Genomic DNA, 24,037 nt, shown 5'->3' with positions numbered 1-24,037 from the left:
GGGGCAGTATAACTGGTTACTGCCCGAACTTCGGAAAACAGGAAGTGTATTGTCAGAAGCTCGAGTCGTTCAGTGTTCGTCGTGGAGCGATCAAAGTAGCTGGGGTTTTGTGCTTGTTTGAACTACCCGTGAAAATATCACACAACAACTACAACATTTTTGGATTTTCAATATTATTATTGGACCTCGAGTGAGTCTTCGCCTCCGCACTGTGTGAGTTGTGTCGTCGGCTAACCCGTTAGCCTGTGGGTGCTAACGTGAGCTAGTTAGCACAAGAAAGCTAACTGCGCCACCGGGAACACTTAAAAAAAAAACAGCTTTGTGGTAATCTGCGGTTGTAACTATGGGATCGTCTAAGAAACACAAGGAGAAGAGCCGTGACAAGGATGCCGAGGAGCGCCGCCGTGAACACAAGAAACATCGCCACAAGGAGCGAGAAAGAGACGCGTCTGACCGAGAGGGTAATCGGGATAAAGACAAGCGAAAACGCTCCAGGTCCAGGGAGAGAAGCAGGCGAGAGGCCCGCGGGAAAGGTGACAGGAGCACCGGCGAGCCCCGGGTAAAGAAGGAGAAAGTAGATGCTGGATATGAGGAAAGCGGTGGCGATATAGGGCCTCAGTCTGCAAGCGGAGATGCGTCTCTCAGCATTGAGGAAACCAACAAGCTAAGAGCAAAGCTCGGTCTGAAGCCTCTGGAGTTGAATGAAAATAAAAAAGAGCTCGGCACCAAAGAGGAGCCCATCGTGGCTGAGACCATCAACCCTGTTGTCATTAAGCAACAACGAGAGATGAAGGAAAAGCTTGCGGCCATAAAAGAGAAACGTCTCCTCAACCAGAAACTGGGGAAGGTCAAAACCCTAGCTGAGGAAGACGATCTTGACGCAGCTGAGTGGGTCGAGAGGAGCAGAAAGATGGCAAAAGAGAAAGAAATTGCTGAGAAAAGAGCTAAACTTCTACAGGAAATGGATGAAGAGTTTGGTGTCAGCAATCTGGTGGAGGAAGAGTTTGCTCAAACCAAGCAGTTGGCATACACATCTCGAGATCTAAAGGGCCTCAAGGTGCAGCATAAGGTGGACTCCTTCGGCGAGGGGCAGACTGTCATCCTGACCCTGCAGGATAAAGGTGTACTTGAAGAGGAGGAAGATGTGCTTGTAAACGTGGGGCTGATAGACAAGGAAAAAGCAGAAAAGAATGTGGAATTAAAGAAGAAGAAGCCAGAGTACAAGCCATACGAAGAGGAGGAGAGCGTGGATGACATGGTGACGATTAAATCGAAATCTGTGCTGTCAAAGTATGATGAAGAGATTGAAGGGGAAAAGAAAAAGAGTTTCCGGCTGAGCACAGGTGGCTTTGCTGACGGGGAGCGTGAGCGAGAGCTGCAGGCTATGAAGGAAATGCTCCGCAATCAGGCTCAGTCCCTGGAAATGCCTTCTCTCTCCATCGCCTCGGAGTATTACACACCCAATGAAATGGTGAGCTTCAAAAAGACAAAAAGGCGCGTGAAGAAAATCCGGAAGAAGGAAAAACTCTCAACAGCAGATGAGCTTCAAGACGACACCCGCAACACTGATTTTGGTTCCAGGGCTCGGGGCAAAGGCCGCAAACAGTTGGAGGAGGAAGGTGTTGAACAAGTGACAGTGGAGGAGAACCAACTCCCGCAAGATGCCCCTCAAATGTCTGATGACATCAGGATGGCAGAAATGGAGATAAGTGATGAAGAGGACTTTAAGCCTCCTGACCCAATTGGCATTGAGGAGGATGAGGCGGAGCAGGAGCTACAGAAACAGCTGGAGAAGCAGAGGAAGCTGAAGCAAAAGCAGCTTCTCAAAGACTCTGGAGAGAAAGTGGCGGAGCAGATTAAAAAGCTTGAGAAAGCTGACGGGGAGAATGATCCTGAGAAGAGGAACAACATTGTTTTCAATGCCACATCTGAGTTTTGTAGAACACTGGGTGATATTCCCACATATGGACTGTCAGGCAACAGAGAGGACCAAGAGGATATTATGGACTTTGAGCAGGAGGAAGAGAAAGATGATGCTGGAGATTCAGACTCTGAAATGGATGAAAATGTTGGCTGGAGCACAGTTAATCTGGATGAAGAACAAAAACCGCCCGATTTCACCACGGCCTCTGCAACCATTTTGGATGAGGAGCCCATTGTCAACTCCGGCCTTGCTGCTGCCTTGCTGTTGTGCAAAAATAAAGGTCTGCTGGACACTCAAATGCAGAAGGTTGCTCGAGTCAAAGCAACCAAAGGCGCCCTGCCAAATGACAACTACTGCATCGAGGACAAGATGGGTTTCGACGACAAGTACAGTCGCAGGGAAGAATACAGAGGCTTCACGCAGGATTTCAAGGAGAAGGATAGCTACAAGCCTGATGTTAAGATCGAGTATGTGGATGAGTCCGGGAGAAAACTCACTCCAAAAGAAGCTTTCAGGCAGCTGTCACATCGATTCCATGGGAAAGGGTCTGGAAAGATGAAGACGGAGAGGAGGATGAAAAAGCTGGAGGAAGAGGCACTGCTGAAGAAGATGAGCAGCAGCGACACTCCCCTGGGGACTGTGGCCTTGCTTCAAGAGAAGCAGAAGTCTCAGAAAACTCCATATATTGTGCTCAGTGGGAGTGGAAAGAGCATGAATGCAAACACCATTACAAAATAAATGTGGGAACATAAATAATGTAGAGGCATACACATGGAGAGATGCTCACATCCACATTTTAATTGAAATGTTTGCAATGGATTTCTTTGCATAGCTTACTCAAGCATAAATGTTCTGTTTAAAGTGATTGTTCAATAAAATTAATGCAAGAGAGAAAGCTTGTTTTATGTGCTGAGTATGTATGAGGTGGAGATTTATGATTTTAACTTTCACGATGAAACGGATGTTTAAAGCAAAGTTCAGTTTGTTTTTTCATCTTTATCGCAGGCAATTGCAAATGTCTAATCTTCTAAATAGCACTCATTTTGAAGTAACAAGTGCTGATAGACATTAGAATGAAATCTTTACAATCATCAGTTAATGTAAATAAAAGTCACCTCAGAAAAAGCATTACGAAGATGCCGAGTTGAGATATTCACAACATTTTTGTAAGTTAACTTTTTAAAACTTGTCATGTTCTGCATGACATTTAGGAAAGTTTTACCTCTTTAACAGTTAAGTAGAACAAGTTGACATTTGTTATGCAGGGCTTTTCAGAAAGCAGTCCAGATGTGATTTATATTCAGATCTCTGAATTTGTTTATTCTTTTGCAGAGATTCAACAAGTACAACAATCCAAATTTTTTTATTTTGAATTACTACTAAAAATTGTACAAAGAAATACATGAATCAACATATTGATTACTGGATTATTTTAGTACCACATCACCATTGGGCTAGAAATGGTTAAAGGGCACTGGAGCTGGTCCCAGCTGAGTGGGTGAAGGTAGGGTGGGACCTGAAGAGGTTACCAATCCTTCACAAGGAATCTCAGAGAGACAATTGACCACACACACCAATTTTCACACTTGCAAGCAATTTGGAGTCACAAGTTAAGCTAAAATACATGAATTTGAATTGTGGGAGGAAATTCAAGCTTCACTCAAAAGGCTTACTATGAGGATAGTTGCAACAGTAAGGGCTTAATTTGTCAATGCTTTTTTTTTTTTAAATAATACTTTAAACTACAGACATTTTCATTGTTTTACTATTAAATCAAGATGACACTTTATTCTGTGGTAAAGCACAACAATAAACATGAAGCAAAGCTGTGATCCAGTAATTATTTTAAACATACACTGGAAGCAGTTGGACAGACAAATCAAATATTGTAAGAAATTTTGTTTGTCTATTAATGTGATGAATAATACAATTGCTATAATAAACAGATTTTCAATATTCTAGGTTAATAAAATATGTAATTTGACCTGCTACCTTTGATTTTTTTGTTTTGAAGGGGAGTTTTTAATTCTTTAACAACGCTCTACTTATTTGTAAATCTGCTTTTTTTTTTTTAAATGTGTATTATTGTTGCAGCCCAGCACCACGCTATGCAGTGAAGACTGACGTAACTAAATCAATGGCAGTTTACAATTCCTGTTCCAAATAGAAAAAGTAATAAAACATAAAGTAATTAAAAAAAATATCCTTTACAACAGCAACAAGCTTCATGGTCAAAAGGTTCAAGCGGAACTATGTTTGCCGGTCAAAGTGCGAGTCGGCCGTTGTTGTGTCGCACAACCTGTAGCAGAGTAGTTAGCAGAGCTATTCCGAGCCAGCTAACGTCGCTTCGTCTCGCACGACATGTCCACAGAAAGGTGAGTGTTGTTGCTTTTTGTGACCATGTCACCGTGTGAACGTGGGACAGATGAGAACGGAAAAAGCTGCGGAGCTGGAAGTGCTCGTTGGCCGCATCTGCGACGTGTCAGCTCGGGTTTCTGCTCGGGACGCTGTTGAGCTAGCTGCGGGCTTAGTGGCGGTGTATCGGATCAACTGGTTTCCCTGTTGACTAGTGACTGACTTTCTTTAGCGTCCGTCATTAACCGCAGATGTTGAAATAACACTCACCAAAGGTACGACACTTACAAACTTTATTGTAAACGCGCTTAAACGGCTTTCGCCACGACGGGTATGGATTTCTGTCGGGTTCTTTACATCCGCTCTTACCAACAACAACACGGGACGCTCCAGGAAGTCGGTTACCAGTTTACACGGAAACTAGTTAATCCGAAACAGCGGGCAGAGTTTTAAGGAGCTTTTGACGTGTGAGGAATTGGCTTACAAACAGATTGTTTACCTATCATGTCAGCAAGTCAGTAGTTCGAGCTTTGAGCCGAGTGTCAAAGATGGCTGGTCGTGTTCTCAAAATTAGTTTAGAGTTGCATGCAACCCAGTGTCATTTAAACCTATCATTTGATGCCATGCATTGTGATACTCGAACTTTAACCTCAAAACAATCATAAAGCTAGTAATACTACCGGTCTCACGTCTGAGACTTCATTCTCGTGTTACACACAGGCAGCCACTGCTCTGGGATTGACCTCAAAAGCTTACTTCTTGTTTATTAAGCTTTGAATGCTTGTGGGCCTTAATGCATCTAAGAATTTACTCGAAGAAAATAAACATCCAGACCCCTGACGCCATCGGGAATTGGTTTACTAAATATTTCCAAAATTATAATCAAACAAGGTGAAACAGCTTTCTTTGCTCGCCACCTGTGGAACAAACTTCCTGAACACCTGAGGACTGCAGACACACCCACTTCTTTTGAATCTGGGATACATCCAAATAGTCCCTCCTCTCTCCTTTCCTATCTATTCTTCCTTAATCCCGGAAGTGTTTAAGTGGTGGCCATGATAAGGAACATCTGAATTCTCAATAAGCTAAGGAAAGGAGGCTCATTGCTTCCAGTTTAAAACCTCCTTTAGCCTAGGAAACACTGATGCAGCCTTTACCAAAGGAGACAAGATCATGCTGCCCCACAATTCCTTGCAGCTACAACATTTAAAGCGTTCAGGGACACTCAGGATGACTCAATGCAGATCATGTTAAGTTACCAATGTAATAATATGCCTTGAATAACTTTAAATAATCTAAAACCCATATCCCAACTATGAATGTTGTAAAATAAACACAGTTCAGTAAAATTTCTGTGCAGCCTATTCTCGGTTTGCATGGATTATTTATTCACCTGGTACCCTCTTTTCCTTTGGTTTCAATTCAAACCTTGTGATAGTTGACATTATGTTAGTGTTTAGAGGCACAGGGGAAAGTGTTATAAATGCGCTTTTTGTAGTAAATCTTTTGAAATTTTTTGTTTTTTTCACCACAGATGACGTCATTAACCTGCACTGCCTTCACATTATTATTATGTCACCTTGTGAAAGTGCAGTCCGACGGTCACAACAATGTGATCGCCTTTATGAAGCCTCCTAACACCTCATCTTTCTTCAGTCACCTATACAGCAAACACTTAATGTATTATTTCATCTCCCAATGATATCATATGTGTGTACATTTTGCAAAGCAGGAGTCGTCATTTCTGAGACTGCAAACTAATTCAACTACTTGTTGCAGCTTTCTTGAACAATTATATTTTTAAAGACTTGTTTCTTATATTAAATACTATTTTAGACGACCTGTGTGCTGCTGCCATGTCCCCCTTTGCTTTGGTCTCTAAATCAAGTGTCATGTCTTTAGGATTTGCATTACTGGAAACAAGCGAAATTATGTCAATGTAACTGTTTCTCCCATGTCTTTTTTTCCCCAATGCACAGGCTCTAACATCTACCCCAGTAAAACCTCAGGTTGTCATAATGTCAGAGCCAAAGCCTCCTACTCCAACCCCTGGAGACACGTACAAGGGTTGGCTCTTCAAATGGACCAACTATATAAAAGGTTACCAGAGACGATGGTTCGTTCTCAGCAATGGACTGCTCTCTTACTATAGGTATGTCACCTCGTTATTATGATGATGTGCATCAAGCTTCGGGTAAGTAGCCTCAGGGGGTGGTGAAGTGAGGTTGTAACTGAAGTCAGTTCGATATTAAAAGCACCGATGGTAACAGAAAGGAACTTTTTTTTTTTCACAGTTTTAACTTCACACCCGGTTAAGTTGACCTGTACTAATGCAAATTATGCACTAATGCTGATTTTGATGTCAGGATGTAGGGAATGAAAGTAAAACAACAAATGCAGTGTATATTTTATAAAACATTAAATATAATAACCAAGAACTTTCTGAGAATCGCTTCATGTTTATGTGTCGAGCGTTTTGCCTAGTATGCAGGAATCAAAGTGCCTGAAGTTATCTCTCTTGTTAGGACCCAGGCTGAAATGGGTCACACGTGTCGAGGCACGATCAACTTGGCCACAGCAAACATTGTCGTGGAGGATTCTTGCAATTTTGTTATTTCCAATGGAGGGGCACAGACCTATCACTTGAAGGCAAGCTCAGAAGTAGAGCGCCAGCGATGGATTACTGCCCTGGAACTCGCCAAGGCGAAAGCTGTCCATATGCAGGCCGAATCTGGTGAGAAAAGTGGTTGTAGAATATAAGGAATGATATATTACAATCCACAGAGATGCTTTGTAGGTTACAAAGCAGGCGCTAATCAATTATTCCCACTGTCTCGTTTCTCAGATGACTCGGGTGACGATTGCCCTGCAGTTCCCCCGACCTCAGGACAGGGTGGAGGCACCCGTAACTCAGAAATACAGTCTACATTGCGCACCCTCAATAGCAAAGTGGAAGACCTGAGCACCTGCAACGATCTCATTGTGAAGCATGGGTCTGCCCTCCAAAGGTATTAATCATCAAACAACATCCCAGTCATTCACATGTGACTGCAGTTCTTCCACATGCTCATTTATTAATTTTTGTATTCTACAAATTCAGGTCTTTGTCAGAACTGGAGGGCATTCGTGTTGGAAGTGACATGGGGGATAAGGTCCGACAAGTGACAGAGAGGGCCACGCTGTTTCGAATCACCTCTAACGCCATGATAAACGTAAGTCGTCAGTGTGAGTACGTCAGGACGACACGGCGCTCCCGCTCGAGGTTATTTTGTTGATATGTTTCTGTTGGGATTCGTGAAGGCATGTAGGGACTTCCTCTCGCTGGCCCAGAGCCACAGTAAGCGCTGGCAGAAGGCCCTACAGACTGAACGAGACCAGAGGATACGACTGGAGGAGACTCTGGAGCAGCTTGCGAAACAGCACAACCACTTGGAAAGAGCCTTCAGAGGAGCCACAGTTCTGGCTCCTTCGTTTAGCAATCCAAACTTGGCTAATAAAGGTAAGCTCATCCTCCAAAAACTGAACTCGTCCCTCCTCATTCTACAGTTCTTTAAGCTTCGTTAACCAAACAAGGCCAGTTAAGGGTTTTCAGTTCTCATTCTTAATTTGTTCATGTTTGTCTTAGGTGCTTCAGGAAAAGGAGATGCCAGTGACGAGGATGATGAAAATGAGTTCTTCGATGCGATGGAAGACCCAGCTGAATTTATTACTATACCTGCTGATCCTAAGTATCACAGGTTGTTAACAGTTGTTTGTTTTTTTCCCATTTTCAATTCTTATTGGTTGTTGGTTTTACTATCTTTTACTAGCTGGTCATCTTGTGTTCTGTTTTACACAGTCTGCATGTCTTCTCCTGTCTCTGTTCCTCAGGAGGTCTGGCAGCAACGTGAGTGGACTCAGTAGTGAGATTGGAATGGACGATCAGTCGGTGAATGTGAGTTGAGCTTTGTTCTTCCAAGCTACCTCTGGTTTTGTGTCGGATTGCCAACATGCTGATGGTGCCTGATCCTTTTCCTCCATCAGTTTGATGAACTGTCTTTGGCATCCAATCCGGAGTCTCCACAACCTCTTGAGCTTGAACCGGTCAGACAAAGACGAAGTCGTATACCGGACAAACCCAACTATTACCTCAATCTCTGGAGCATCATGAAGAACTGTATTGGAAAGGAGCTCTCAAAAATACCCATGCCTGTAAGAAACTGATGCACTTGAATTTGCATTCTGTGTGTATCTGATCAGAAGTAACCAGACTTTGCTGCATTCGTTCTAGGTGAATTTCAATGAGCCCTTGTCGATGCTCCAACGTCTGTCTGAGGACCTGGAGTACTACGAGCTCCTGGATAAAGGAGCAAAGTGTCAGAGCTCTCTGGAGCAGATGTGTTATGTGGCAGCTTTCACAGTGTCGTCCTATTCCACCACTGTACACCGCACAGGAAAGCCCTTCAACCCACTGCTAGGAGAAACTTTTGAGCTTGATCGACTCAGAGACTGTGGATACCGTTCTCTTTGCGAACAGGTAGAAAAAACATTTATCTTGGAACATCCTCGCTACCGTTAGGAAAAAAAAAAAAAAGACTGCCCTGTGAATTGGAAAGAATGAATACTGAATGTAGTTGTGTCTGTTTGGACTGATAATTACAAAGTACTGATCACATTCGGCATTGACCTGCTTTGATTGAGTGTCACTGTTTGACCCCTTCAGGTGAGTCATCACCCGCCTGCCGCAGCTCACCATGCCCTCTCAGAGAAGGGCTGGACCCTCAGACAGGAGATCACACTGGCCAGCAAGTTCAGAGGAAAATATCTCTCCATCATGCCCTTGGGTGAGTGTTTGTTTAATTTGAGGTTAATTATTAGTCACAATCATGTTGTTGGTCTGTATACACTCTTATCTATTATTTTCAAATGTGACCTTAATGGGCTGTTTTGCTTCAGGGGCATGTAACTCTTCTTTTTTTTTTTTTTTTTTCCTCTGTCATCAGGGTCCATCCAGTGTATATTTGATAAGAGTGACAATCACTACTCTTGGAAAAAAGTGACCACAACAGTACACAACATTATTGTTGGGAAATTATGGATTGATCAGGTAACCTTACCACTGATAGATTATTGGATAAAGTAGTACACATTAAAGGGGCAATCTGCAAAATTGAGGCCATTTCTTCCAGTAGTGAGTCACTGTAAAACCCGTGTTTCTACAGTCTCGTCAGAGTTTTGAAAGAGTTGTTTGTTAGTAATTACAATGACCTACAGCTTGTTTATTTTCTACCATCCCGTTTACTTGTCCATCTGTCATGTTTCTGAATTGACCGAGGACGAAATGCTGTATTTACAAGACCTGGACAGGCAGGAGTTAGCTCATTGGCTTGCTAACTTCAATAGAATAAATTAGAAACATCATTGTCGTTGTCACCAGTGCAACGAGATAAAAAAGTTCCGACCCATCTGTGCATCATCAAATCAATAAAAGTATAAATGAAAACTATTAAAATATAAGTAAGACGAATAAAACAAAGTACCCATACATACAGCACTTCTAAAAGAAAATTTTTTGTCATTTATGTTTATTTTCAAAAGTTTTGAATTAAATATATTCCATTTTGTATATTTAAACATCTGAGAGTACACTATCCTAATATTTTATTGTATGTTTTGATGCATTTTGGTATATTTTCATTGGATTATACTTTAAAATGATGTGATCTGAATCTAAATAGCTTCTTTTAAGCATTTGTATTTTTATTTATTTATTTTTATTCCTTTCTCTCTTTATATTGTTACGAGTCAGTCCGGCGAAATAGACGTGGTAAACCACAAGACAGGAGATCGCTGCCACCTCAAGTTTGCTCCCTACAGCTACTTTTCCAGGGATGTACCGAGAAAGGTGAGCCGCCTCCTTCCAGAACAACAATTTGATCTCTGTTTCTAAAAGTAATGGTTTCTTCACACGATGATATTGATTACATTGATCACATACAAAGATGTATAAATCTTCCAGCTTCACGACAATGTTGACGTCTCCAGTTGCCCTCTAGCAGCGACGTGTTAGTTTCACGACTTCCCACAGAACTGCGCTTGATTAATTCTGACCACTGAGAGCATAGTAATGAATCGTGTTCATACTTACCGGCCGTGTTGAACTGAAAGCTCTGATGTCCTCCCAGGTAACGGGAGTCGTAACTGATAAGGATGGGAAAGCTCATTACGTGCTGTCAGGAACATGGGATGAGAAAATGGAGTTTTCCAGGATAATGCAGAGCAGTAAAGGCGAGAACGGCACTGAAGGAAAACAGCGGACCGTCTATCAGACCCTCAAAGCCAAAGAAATCTGGAAGAAGAACCCTTTACCGTGAGTGTTTGTTTCTTACAACTAAAAGATAAAGTGCTTGGTGACGATCTGCAGTTTTACCTTTCGGGTACTTTGGTGTGATTAATTTTCAGTGAGGGAGCAGAGAACATGTATTTCTTCTCCTCACTGGCCTTGACACTGAATGAATTGGAAGAGGGCGTGGCTCCAACGGACAGTCGACGACGCCCCGACCAGCGATTGATGGAGGACGGCAGGTGGGATGAGGCAAACGCGGAGAAGCAGAGGCTGGAGGAGAAACAGCGCATCACCCGCAGAGAACGGGAGAGGGAAGCCGTGAAAGCGGCTGCCTCACCTGAGGAAGGTAGGACAGGATGGAATCAAAGCTGCTTTGCTTTGATGTTTCTCTTTTGTGTTTTCATCTGTTTTTTTCTGTTCGTTCATCTTGTTTTCCACTGTGTCTGTCTCCACTGTTCCTTGTCTGCGTGTCCCTGTTTCATCCCTCAGCTGTCACTGAGGATTCAATGAATGACTCGTCTCTGAAAAGCAAGTACTGCTCTCTGAGCTCGTTCTCTCCCTGACCTACACTTTCTAGTCACTGTCGTTCACGCACACTGCTTGTATGTGTCTACTAATAATTTGCCAAGTATCTTTCGGCGTCGCCTTGACAGCATTTTAACGTCCCCTCGTCCGTTTCTACCTCACTTAGCTGAACCAAATGAGACCGCCACGGAAGCAAGTGAGATTTCAGATGAAAGCAAGTATCAAATAATAATCGCAGTTTAACGTGAAGTGAACATTTAAAGGTGCTTTGCGTTGCATTTGGGCACTATAGATTACAGAAAACCATCTCTTCTAATTTTTAACGACATCACAGCTCCCAGCAACTCAACATTTGCTCTGTTTATAATGTTCGAAGTTCAAAATCCCTCATTTTAACTTTCGAGTCGTGATCAAAAGAATTTGATTTGATAATAAAGAGGAATCATTTAAAAAACATAACATTGAGTATCAGAATTCATAACATCCTCATCACATCAGGGTGTTTCTTCTGTATTAATGTTGTTTTAACATGAGGGAGAAACTCCAGAGTCTTTACAGTATTATACTCTCTACGCTCATAAATGTTTACTTGAAGCCAAAAATGTGTTTCGACTTGTGGCATGAATTCCACACTCTATAACTGCTGTATTTAGCGCTGAACAATGTTCCGCTGCCAACTTGAAATCAGGAAGTAAAATGTTCTGCAGGTTTTTTCATTGACGGTCAGTCAACTTTTGAAACTCTCAATTAGGTTTTCTTTTTATTCGTTGCAGCCGTTAAACACACAACTTGGAAACTAAAGGTTGAAATATTGAGAATAAATCTCCACTGATTTCATAAGGCTTTATTAATGTAGTGTGTATAATTTTCATTAATAGCACAGTGAATATTTTTATGAGCCTATACACATCTATCAAATGTCAATCACTTTGTTTTTCCTTTTCAGTTTGTTTACATTGTCAGTGAGACGTAAAGATAAGAAGAGACGAGAATTGATCTGGGCTTAAATACATTAAATTAATAAATTGAGTACAACTGAAAAACTGAATCTTTGCAATTCGCCTAATGAGCTGTGATATTTTACCAGAATATTGGGTTTGCCATCCTACACACAGCACCTTTAAACTGCGTAGATAATTGTGTGGATTTTGGATAGTGTTTGCGTCGTGTGCTTACGTCTTTTGTTGTGCTCGGATTTGCTCAGCTGACACGGAGGATTCTCCCCCTCACACACCCGTCGCATGCAAGTAGCCCCTTATAATTTCATTCAATTTTCTTTCTTTTTTTTTTTTCCCCCGTTTAGACATCATTCTCATTCTTTATGTCTTTAGTTTGTGGAATCATCCCTCATTCTGTTTCTTCCAGGCCCTAACGGACCTCCACTCTCCTCTTATCTAAGCAAGTATTTCCATCATGATTGAACAAACGTACAGTTCTATTATATCACAGTTCTAGCAGCTTAGTAGAATCTAGTTTAGACCCTCCAAAAAAGATCTGCTCAACTTTGGTATTTTCCCCTCTTTACTACCTGTACCACTTGCTCTCTCTCAGTGGAAGGGAAAGAGAGTCCTTATGGAGCGCCGGCCAAAAGCAAGTAACATCACTCCTGTAGTCCGTGGTCACATGACTCGGAGTGTGTTCACACTTGGTTTCATTCAAATTAACTCTTTTGACAATGCTGTTTTAGTGTCGTTCTGGAAATATAAAATCTGCTCTTCAAGACCCCTAAACTTCTTCCCCCGTTGTCCAATTCTGCCTCCAAGTGAACCCTGGTGCAGTTTGATTTAAGTTTAAAACCGTCTCAGGCCCTCAGAACGGCCGACTCCTCCCAGCATATCGTTGTCGAACTGTGGCGAGGAACTTTCCTCTGCAGTTTTGACTCTGTTATGCACTTCCGCTTTAAAGCACAACCTGTTTACTTATTGTTTGCATGTTGTGGCTTCCTGTTGACAGTGAATGGACATACTGAAATACTACTTGTGTTTCTGATTTGGTCTTGGATCGTGAAACCTCACAAGTGTGAACACAACCTAAGATACTGTCAATAAATATAGTGCTTCAGTGTTTTAGTGGAGCAATTTGTCTGTGAATGATCAGAGTAACACGTAGCAGTGCTGAACAGTTGGCATTAGTTGTGATTGTGTAAATAGCTCGGTGCTCTCCATCGTTTACATGATAGGAGAGCACCTGTGCTCTTAATGGGTGTCGATGAATAATCTGATGTCCCGCTTTTTGTTTAAAGGTGCTGCTGACGGCCGAGTCATTTCTAATAATGCTTGTGTCTCTGTGGTCTGAGGTCTTCTTAATTCAACCATGAACTGCTGATATGGCTCAGTGGACTCTTCACCTTTACTCCAGGTCTCTGAATCCTCCCTGTGAACAGTGTCTCTGTTTTTTTTTGTTTTGTTTTTTTCTTTAGGCGCCCACTCTGACAACTACCAGGCCCTGTGGTTCGAGAAGATAGATGACCCGGTGTCCGGAGAGGCATTGCACGTGTACAAGGGAGGCTACTGGGAGGCAAAGGACCAAGGGAGCTGGGACATGTGTCCTGATATCTTCTGATCGCGACTGAATCAGTGCTGTAAAAGTAAAGTCATCCTCACGTCGGTGTCCGCAACTTCCACCTGGACTTCACCCCGAAAGTAAAGATACTGTTCTCTAATACCGGAGTCACATTGCAGCTGGTTAGTGTTCACTGCCTCTCTAACGCTCGTAACCTTTTCAGTCACATTTGGCATAAATTAGTTATTGTGGGCTAAAACCTAGTCAGAAGGGTATTTCAACTTGGAAACATTTACTAATAACAAGGTGTGTGTCAATGAAATGAGTCATGGCCTAACATGTGATTATTGTTTTGTGGGATTTTTTTGTTATACATTCTTGATTCTAACTATTTTGCAATAAATATATTAAAGCTTTTCCTGCACAACACCAGTGTAAGTTCCAATTCACACATGAACGCCAAGATTTTTACAATTTCAAAGAAAAACATTCTCCGATATTCAGTTTTTTGTTTTTTTCCCAACCAAAAGATAAATGATTTGTTTCACTTGTGTTGCAGTGTCACAGATGCAAACACATTTTGCCTTTTAAATTCTTTGGGATTTGTGGTGAGACTTGTTTTCCCAAAAGTCAGACGATAATACTGTTGGTGTAACTTAGTTTTTATTTAAGGTTTTGTGTTCAATTTATTCAAATATAAGGTGTTTTTTTTTTTTTTTTTTTTTTTTTTGTTTTGTTTGTTTTTCCCACTACAAGAAATGTTGATCTTATAAGACCCTGTGAAACAATGTCAGAGTGCTATTCCTCTATTTGTCTGGTAATAATATTCTTCAAAGTAGAGGGTCATGTTTCAGATTTGATTGACATTTTCCTGGAGCCGATTGGCCTGATGTGTTTAGAAATCGGCAAGTTTGAGCGAATGTCTAAAGCCTACACCTCTGCTTTTGCAAAATGAGTCATTTAACGTTTGACAATGTTTCACAGGATGAAAAGAGCACGCACTCTGGAAAAAAAAAAAAAAAAAAAGTTTACAATCACTGCCACAGCTCAAGCGAAAAACAATGTGTTGCCCATAAAAACCAAGGATGAGGATTTACCTTTCTTTGTCATATGTTGAATCTGAAGAGATCTGCACTGAAGCAGTGAAACGATATTGTTCTTCAACAAGTGGACGACTCAACTAGATGAATGAATTCTTATTGTTTAATGCGATGTAATGCACTCCTTCTGTTCCCTCATGTTTAGGATAAATAATACAAGTTCACCCTGCCTCTCCAACTCGGTAGTTCAAATGTATTTTTGCAACCGCCAGCGACTATTTCAATTCTGCTCGCCATCGAATGTTGAGGTGGTTTATGTGGACAGTTGAGATTAAATTGAAAGTCGTGCTCCAAGTGTCTGTGAGCCGAGTGCTGGTTTCTGCCGGCTTCCTGATTTGGCAAGTGAAGGAAAATATGAGTCGAAGGGGTCTTTGCCTTTCTGGTTTCCTTCAAAATGTATCAGTCATAGCTTTAATCTTGATTAGGATGTTTTGTAGTTTTTGTGTGCTGCAGGTCTCCATTTGTAACGGACAGCAATAAGAGTGCCTCCACTCCTACGTGAAATGTGAGGCCAGTTTAAAGCAACAAAAAATGAAGTTCTCCATGTTGTTGTGAGTGGCAGGACTGTATGGTTGATGGAAATAAAGATTCTGTTTTTATATTCAAGTGTACTTAAAATGAGAACACTGGGAAATAACACAACAAAACATAGTGTTTGTAATAAATCTGTGTATATATAATATTTAGTGACGTATTTGTCTTGTCAACTGGTTGAATTGATGGGAAATCTAATGACGATGATGCACTTTTTCACCCCCCTCTGTCTTTTTCTGTCACCGATACAGCCACAGCTCAAACTATTGGAAAACAATGGAGAAGTTGATGGGTTTTCAACTTAAAGACCAGACTTGTCACAATTAAAACTTGTTTGTCATATAGAAAGTGTGAAAACGGCCTAAACAATGAACTTCTCCATGCTGTTCACATGTTTTGAGCTGAGGCTGTTGGTTTGAATTATTATTGTCCTACACAGTCCACAACCTTCTTCTGCTGTCATGTACACATCTTTTTCAGGGTTTGAATTTTTCGGTTTTTTTTCAAACGCAACATTTATTTTTTTTTGTAGACATTTGTTTGACTTATTTATCCCCAGTGTTTGTCTTTTGAACTTTTGTTTCTACCTTGATCGTTGTTTTTTTATGTGTTTTTCTTTTCTTTTTTCTCTGCACTCTGGAAACTATCACCGTCTTACAGTTTTCCTGCATTTCTTAAAGAGACTGAAGGTGTTCTTGCACTTTAGCACAGTACATGAGTGATTTACAACTTGATTGAATTAATAAATGGTCAACCTGTGACTTTGGCCACTCGAGTTTTGCCGTTTTGTGACTTTTGGAAACCGTTCTTCACCCTTGTTTGACTGCAAGCGTTATATACTAAATTACAAATCTTGACTACACATTCCACTTGTTCCAACACTTTTTTGTAACAATTTTTAGCAGGATCATATTAGAGTTTGATGGTGTTAAAGTATAAATAAAATATAAAAAGCTATATTTGGTGTTTGTTATATTTAATTTGATCACAAAATAGTTTCGTTCGTGGATTTTCTTTTATTTTTTACTGTAGATGTCTTCTTGTCCTCACCTTTTCAAACAACCTTGCATGTACTGTCAATAAAGAAAAGTACACAACTAAAATCAATACAAAGTAGGCTTTAAAATGCCATGGCATTGCATAGTATTTGAAAGTACAGTTTGTCAACCCTTTATTTTTCTCAGGCTGTTGATCCTGTGCTATTTCTTTTTGTCTGTAAACATTTTCCATCGCTACTTCCCACGCAAGCATGTCTTGGGTCGACAGACAGTTGGGCGAACCAGTCAAGCTTGTAAGTGAGCTGAGTTATTTAAGTTGTTCTGACAGTTTTGTACATCACAAGGTTAAGCCTCATATTTGTGGACTAATTTGGAATGTTGACACAACAACTTAGACATTTCTTTATCTTTCTGGTTGTGGGACATGATATGTACAATAAAAAGTTTAGTTTAAAGGACAGCTGCACTATTTTAGTGATTTGCACTCTCATGTCAGAAAAATACCCGGTTCGAGTCTGGGTTTAGGAGGAGTTTTCTTTTAAGTGTTCCACTTTTCGTCCACAAACATGCGGTTCAGGCCTCTTGGTGGCTCCTCCATCTTCAAATTGCTGGTATAAGTGAGAGTGTGGTTGCCTGTATGTTGCCATCACCCAAAGGTTGGTTTGATAAAGTGGTGTAGCAAATGAATGAATGGATTACGGATAAAAGGTAATAGTACATGATTCATTCATTCATTCATTAAAGTATTTACTTATAGAATTGAGCATCTATCACAGTTTGTGGGGGTTGATATTTTATTACTCTTACAGCATCAGGAAATCTGCACTGTTGGAATGAAGTGGGATGAATTTAATTGCTTTAGCGAATCAAATATATTAAATACAGTCACAGGGGATAAATCCGTTTTTTAATCTTCAATTGAATGTTTTTGTCTACTATTTGATGGTTTTTTTTTGTAGGATCCTTGCTGGTAACCGATAAGATCAGTCCGTGCTCTTGGAGTCTCCTCCCACATGGGACGCCCCGCGTATAAAAACGAGCGTCTCTTCACGGCATGACATCAGCATCTTTGTTTACTAGCCGGCTGCCTACTGCTAGCACTGCTTCACCCGCTTCACCCGCCGTCTCCACATCGTTACTCTCCACGTCGTTACTCTCCACAAAGAGGGAGCGCTCTTCAGCCCGCAGGGCGTGTAATTCCACCGCAGGCTTATTGTTCTAACCCGCTGGCTTTGTGAAGATGTCTGAAAACGGACCCGGGGCTGAGAAGGATTGCGTGGACGCGAGGAAGGACGGGGCGCAGCTGTGAGTGGACGTAGCCGTTAGCTCCGTTATCTAAAGCTCGCGCTCCATTGTGCTTCCTGTTCAGGTTCGCAGAGAACGATGACTCAAAGAAATGCTCTTATTTGGTCACATCAAGAGACCAAATGCGGTATGAGAGCTGTTGAATGTTCTCCGAATAGTTTTAACACAGTCACGGGATTGTCAATGCACAACAGCTGACCTTTTTAAAACCACTTCCTCGTTAACTTGCACTACATTTACTTAATATAAGCTCTCTTTAGCTTTTTTCTAGATCTAAAGCGTCTTTTCGTTTGTTGTGTTTCAGGTCCACGGGGTCTTCGTCTGCCTCTGTCCCCATGGACGTGGACGCCAAGTCCCAGTCCCACAGCTTCAGATACAGCCTGGATTTCCCCAGCATCGGCCAGTGCATCATCATCAACAACAAGAACTTTGACAGGAGGACAGGTGAACCTTCATTCAACACTAGGATGACTCCGTCCTGTTATTACTGGTTTGACTGAAAGAAATGTGGGCATGTTAAATATTTGCTCTGCTTTTTTTCAGTCTTTTATGAACTAGACGTGTAGTTTATGATTGTATTGGAGGGAAAAAGCCCAACCCATGCCCTCTAGTGTGTAAAATTTAAAGTGTTTTGATAATGTAGGGGATTATTAAAGGACAATGAGTTTAGAGGTGAAGTTTCATGTTACTATGATCAGATAAAGTGTTTATTTGGCTTCGCATGAAATCAATTGAGGTTGTTAAAGAGCTCGAATGCCATCAGCTTTAAACATGTTTAAAAGTCATATAATTAAATTGTAGATCTCAAAAGCTCTTCTTGGAAAGTAATGCGTCATGCCATGTGAGGTTTGTTAGAAGGGACTCCTGTAACTCGATTATGGAGAGAATAGACTAACAAGGGTGTTATGTGTGGTTCATAATCAAATCACTGGTGGCTGATCACAAGTTGGTAAAAATCTGGGTTTATTGAAAAGTAAAGATAGTGGGTTGATGGACAAGAAATATGTGTCACATGATAGATGGTGAATGTGGTATCAAGAGTATTTTTCAATAACTTGTACTAAGCAAGGAGATCTATGTGCTCTGTTAGTCGGCCTGAGGTTAATGGGCTCAAATGTTCACCGGTGAAACTTTTATTAGGCGTCGTGTTGGCCAGCGCTGGAGCGATCTGCGTTGTTGTCGTCTTGAAGGTCTCGGTCATTTTTGTGCTTCTGACCTTCGATCTCCTCACATTTGCACCTTCATGAGTTAATATGTTCACTATTAAATTGATTCTTAAACTATCTCTGTGGGTAATCAGATGTTGAGATGAAACTCTCCAGAAGCTGCTGTGTTAGATGACGAACGTCTTCTCTTCCGTTAAGTAGCGGTTATAGAAGTGGTCTGCTATTGTATCATCATGAAGATCAGGTGCCACATGCCTTTCAGTTAGATCTGCTGCATGGTACATATATGTCTGATACTGGATTAGTTCCTCTTGAAGCTTGCAATGTCCACTATGTAGAAGTGCTACTGCTGAAGAGCAGCTTCCGCTGAAGTCACTGTGTGATTTTCTTATTTTACTGTCTGACTTATGTTTTTAAAACCCGTCCAGCAGGACTTAGAGAGAGCACAGATGACTGCTCAGTCAACATGGAGCTTTATGGTCTGAGAACAAGTACATGACGTGAGGCGTGTAAACATCCACAGCTGTCAAGCCTGTATTTCCTTCTTTACCATACATGTGTGAAGTTCTCTCTTTTATTTTAATAGTGGATTGACAATGCAGCTTGGTGTTTTTCTAAAACCGGTAATACTTGTATGTATTTATACTCTGGATTTGATAATAGTTGTTTCCAATACTTCTTCTTGGGTTCATTGTCAAGTTAGTTTGTGGTGCACATAAGAAAAATGACCAATAACTTGCACAGCGTTTTTACAAGATTCACAAATTGCCATTTTAATTGCGGAAATGTTCAAGAATCGAACCACTTTTATTAATTTCTCAGCAATTCACCGAGAAATGCAGGATCATGAGCAACTTTGTAGCTTGCATTGCTCGATTTGTCCTCCGCGGCAATGTTGCTGCAGTTAAAGCGTGTAATTGTGTCGTCATGATGTATTTTTGCACATAAAAACAATCCTGGCTGGCTGATAGCAGCTGTCTTGAATGTTTTAAACTTACTGAGTTATTGCTGTTGCTCAAAAATGGAATAACTGATTTTCTCCATTCTACAATGAATACAAATGCATCTAAAAAAAATTATTAAATGCGTAGATCAGGTTTTAATTTTACTGAACCAGTGAATTATTGTTTTCATTTTATTGCACACGAACTGAAATTTCAAGCCTTTTCATAATTAGAGCTTATAAGTCATCAAATCATGAGGGGTTGTAATTATCACAATTTATTTAAGTAAATAATACCTTACTATTGTAAGAATTAGGTTTCATGAAGAATAGATGAAAAAAACAATGAACAGTTCAATTTATGACATTTTGTCTTTAGACGCTGTGATGAAAATAACATGTTTCTTAACCATTTTAAACATTTACTCTGTTGCATGTTTATGTTCTCATGACAAATACTTCTCGAGTCTGACGTCAGTGCCGAACGAGGCTCGTCATTGTGAGACGGGTGTTGGTTACCTGCACCAGAACTAAAGCTCATTACTAATGTGTCCTGATGGTAAACCCATAGATGGAATTCCACCTTCAGCATTTGATCATTTCCACTGTGTTTCAGGATGAGTGGAGTTTTCATAAGGTCGTGGAATGCTAATAATTCAGAAAACATGCGGTGTGAAATAACGCCAGCAGTACAAATGTGGTTTGTGCCGGTTGGACATGTTGGGGCTTTTTCTTCCTCTCAGTACATGAGCACGAAATGAAATATGCCTCTCACGCACTGCATATTTGGTACCTCTTGTAAAATTGACTTCAACACTTTGCTGTGATTTAAAAAGCAAAAGAAGATGTTGACATGTTCATTTTAAATAGAAAATGAATAGTTTGTTGTTTTTTTTTCTTTCTGAAGGCATGAATCAGCGAAATGGTACAGATGTGGATGCAGCCAACGTCATGAAGGTGTTTGCGAAGTTTGGTTATAAAGTGAAAGTTTACAACGACCAGACAGTCGAACAAATGAAGCAGGTTTTAGTTGCTGGTAAGTCCGACGTAAAACTCTGATAAACTACAAGAAATGGACACTCGGCTTCATATTGCTGGTCGGCCTCGTGGTCAGTCTTCATCTATACATTCGTTTTTTCTTTAAGCATCAAAGGATGATCACAGCTCCGCGTCCTCGTTCATCTGCGTTCTGCTGAGTCATGGAGACGAGGGCGTGTTCTTTGGTACTGATGGCTCCATCGAGCTCAAGTACCTGACTTCACTTTTTCGAGGCGATCGCTGCAAATCGCTGGCAGGAAAGCCCAAACTCTTCTTCATCCAGGTATTGTGCCAGCTTGTCTTTAAGTGGTCTACTTTGGGCTCTGCTGAACTGTCTAACCTGCAGACAAACTTTATGAACTAGGCCTGCAGAGGCACTGATCTGGATGGCGGCATTGAAACGGACAGCGGAGACGATGGTCCCACCAGGATCCCCGTGGAGGCGGACTTCCTGTACGCCTTCTCCACAGCTCCAGGTACTTCTAGAAACGCGCGTTTCCTCGCGCACAGTTTTCTTCTTCAACATTGCTTTGGCGCTCACTTGGTTCTGCTCTGCGTCCAGGCTACTACTCATGGAGAAATACCATGACGGGGTCCTGGTTCATCCAATCTCTGTGTGAAATGATCAGCAAGTATGGGAAAGAGCTGGAACTCCTGCACGTCATGACTCGAGTGAACCACAAGGTGGCAGTAGAGTTCGAGTCTGTCTCCAATTCACCAGGCTTTCATGCAAAGAAGCAAATCCCCTGCATTGTGTCAATGCTGACCAAAGAGATGTATTTTTCTCCTTAAGGTGAAATTATTTTACTTTACAATGAATAACTCTTGAAAGCTCTGTTGGGAAAACACATTTCATAATATTTTCATTATATGGTTCTTTCTGTGTATTTCTGGTACAAATATCTTTTTTTTTTTTTTTTTTTTTTTTTTTTTTTATCATAACAAGGTTTGCCTCTTTTTATATAAACACACATTCAACCTTTTTTAAAAAAAGGTTATTTTTCAATCTGCAGGTAATTCCAATAATGGACATTGTACTTCCAATCTCACAGTTGTTACCAGGTAGATGCCTCTTTACTGTTTACACAACCCACATTTCAGGGAAATACTCTAGGAGCCAGTGTGATGGGAACACACTTTCTGTCATATCATCATGAGGCCATAGATGGGCTCACTGCCCCCCCAGCAGCAACACGCTGTGTTTTATACGCCAGTGGTTTAATGTACCTTCTCTGTCTGAGCAAGGTGTTGATGTCTTATTAAGGGATCGTGTCGTCTTTTTTTTTTTTTTTTTTTCTTGACTTATGGCTGACATGTAATCGGCTGTTTGCTGAAACGATTGAGCATGAAGCAAAGTTTCACTTGAATTCAGTTTTGGGAGAATTTTATGTAGCACATTCAGGAGGATCCTGTAAACTGTTTTTTGTTTTGTTGTCTTTCGAGGGTTTTTTTGTTGTGATGTTCAGATTTTTTTGTTTGTAGTCCTTTTCTTTATAGCAACATGGCTTTCTGTGAGAGAAGTGTCATTGTATCAGGGGCTTCATGACCTGCATGAGTGAAGTCTGAGTTATTCATTTAAACATTTAGCAGTGGGTAAATGGCTGGATTAACATCCTCTGGGAAGTATCTGCGCTACTAATGTAGTTAAAAAGTGAAACTTGTGACTCCTGCTTATTATTTTTAATATCTGGGTGCTTTTTTTTCTTAAGTGTGTTGTCCAAATCAAGAGCTAAAAGTTTTGGCTTAATCAAGATGACGTGCCTTTTTTCTTGGGAGAAAATGACATCAGAATAGATTCAGATGAGTTGTGAGTGGAAACAAATAACTTTAGGTTGTTGTCTTTCAACGCTCATCTAAAGGAGAAAGGGCGTTTTTTTTTTCCCCTGAGCAACAGGTAAAACAAATCGGGCATTATTGGAAGGATTTTCTTTAACCTGAATAAGGCAAATTTCTCTTGTAGAACCAAGTCAATGACCATCTCTGAGCCTCAATCAAGCCGGACTTTATATATGTATGCATATAATCTGCACGGAGAAAGTTGAGAGGAAAAACAAAGCACAAGTTATGTTGTTTACAGTAAAAGCTGTATTTGTCACGTGTGCTTTTCATTAACATCCTTCATTGCTGATTTGTTCGACAATCTTGTTTTTAAGCAATATTATTGAGCATTTTGTTATAAATAGCACTGTCTGGCTTTTTGTGATGTCACTGTTTCGTAAGCAGCTACACTGAGATTGTTGTGATGCTTTTCTTTTTTTCCCTCTTGGAAAATAAAGATCGCTTTTCTTTTTGTGTTGTGAAACTTGTTTTGTTTTTTTGTGGATCGTAGTTTAGAACATAATTAAACTTTCACTAATTATGAACAAACTCACGTCAGCAAACACGGTAAAGCATCTACTTGTGTACACTGTCCCGAGTGTAAACAAGGGGTATTATTCTAGATTTGGCATGCCTGGCGGTGAGAAGAACTGGGCCACAAGATCCCGAGGCTCAGGGCCAAATAAAGCTGAGCCTCAGATTCCTTCCCTTGCCAGCAAAGCATCTAAACCTGCATTCACTTACAGGCTCCGAGTGCAGAAAGTAAAAGTTGAGACTTTAGTGATAAAAAGGCTTAAAAAAAAAATGTAATCTGTGTTTACAGTTTGATTGAAAAGCCACATCTTGTAGTCCTGTTTTCTCTTGTCCTCTGACAGTGAGAGTGGACGTTTGTGTGTTGGGCAGGTGGGTTTTTCTACATGTAATCTCAGTGATGAGAAAACATGACATTAGATTGATAAAATTGTAATTGGTGTCGTGTGAATGAAACCAAGGACATGAGAGACGAAGATGTTCAGACATCATTCTTCTCAGCTGACAGGAAAAAAACACAATTCAGTCTCTGCCAGCCATCAGGCCAGAAAGGTTTATTTTGTCATCCCTTACCTAAGTGTGCACTTCCTGGGGCTGATTTTATCTGTTGGTCCTGTATGGGGGGTCAACAGAATTCATATAATTTTACTGTAACAAGAGCTCATGCTACAATCTTATTTCATTACATTACATTCAATACTAAACATGTGATCTTTTTTAAACATTAAAAAAAAATACTGAATATGTCTGCTACAGATAAAGGTTTTTAATTTACACTTGCAAAGACGACTTTGCTTCCTGTGATATAGGTGAGTTGTTCTGGTTGTTTTGTTCTAATACAATAGTGTTTGGAAGATTATGACCAGATTTACAGTAATATTGTTAGTTTTGCTTTTGTTTTTAATAACTGATTGGCGAAACACACAACGACAGACTTTGGCCCCTCAGTGGAGAGTACAGTGGTTTCCGAGGC

At 40.7% G+C, this 24,037-nt stretch overlaps 3 protein-coding genes across 4 annotated transcripts; all 3 read left to right on the top strand.

The window, feature by feature from the left end:
* Positions 1 to 31: 31 nt before the first annotated feature.
* On the top strand, positions 32 to 2,813 carry sart1 (spliceosome associated factor 1, recruiter of U4/U6.U5 tri-snRNP). The gene has a single exon (XM_080463862.1). It carries the CDS (start codon positions 344 to 346, stop codon positions 2,660 to 2,662), a length of 2,319 nt encoding a protein of 772 aa, XP_080319988.1. The 5' UTR covers positions 32 to 343; the 3' UTR covers positions 2,663 to 2,813.
* A 1,389-nt stretch (positions 2,814 to 4,202) lies between these two features.
* Positions 4,203 to 14,638, top strand: osbp (oxysterol binding protein). Of its 2 annotated transcripts, XM_080463350.1 has the most exons (17): positions 4,203 to 4,299; positions 6,259 to 6,431; positions 6,805 to 7,013; positions 7,125 to 7,287; positions 7,380 to 7,491; positions 7,580 to 7,778; positions 7,905 to 8,016; positions 8,150 to 8,213; positions 8,303 to 8,470; positions 8,550 to 8,795; positions 8,982 to 9,102; positions 9,262 to 9,365; positions 10,068 to 10,163; positions 10,444 to 10,628; positions 10,721 to 10,950; positions 11,094 to 11,132; positions 11,296 to 11,461. In XM_080463350.1, the coding sequence occupies exons 2-17, from the start codon at positions 6,298 to 6,300 to the stop codon at positions 11,370 to 11,372; spliced, it is 2,259 nt and encodes a 752-aa protein (XP_080319476.1). In that variant the 5' UTR covers positions 4,203 to 4,299; positions 6,259 to 6,297; the 3' UTR covers positions 11,373 to 11,461. The 2 variants fall into 2 exon arrangements, with proteins under 2 accessions (XP_080319476.1, XP_080319475.1); XM_080463349.1 differs by lacking the exons at positions 11,094 to 11,132; positions 11,296 to 11,461 and adding an exon at positions 13,549 to 14,638.
* Positions 14,639 to 17,321: 2,683 nt separating this feature from the next.
* Positions 17,322 to 23,017, top strand: casp3a (caspase 3, apoptosis-related cysteine peptidase a). The gene is made up of 6 exons (XM_080463738.1): positions 17,322 to 17,568; positions 17,873 to 18,012; positions 20,585 to 20,713; positions 20,823 to 20,998; positions 21,080 to 21,191; positions 21,278 to 23,017. The coding sequence occupies exons 1-6, from the start codon at positions 17,504 to 17,506 to the stop codon at positions 21,505 to 21,507; spliced, it is 852 nt and encodes a 283-aa protein (XP_080319864.1). The 5' UTR covers positions 17,322 to 17,503; the 3' UTR covers positions 21,508 to 23,017.
* Positions 23,018 to 24,037: the final 1,020 nt, after the last annotated feature.

This window comes from Lipophrys pholis (assembly GCF_963383615.2).
Source record: "Lipophrys pholis genome assembly, chromosome: 5".
In the NCBI taxonomy this organism is placed as follows: domain Eukaryota; kingdom Metazoa; phylum Chordata; class Actinopteri; order Blenniiformes; family Blenniidae; genus Lipophrys; species Lipophrys pholis.
Note: the sequence above shows the minus strand (reverse complement) of the source record. Positions and strands in the feature narration are given on the sequence as shown.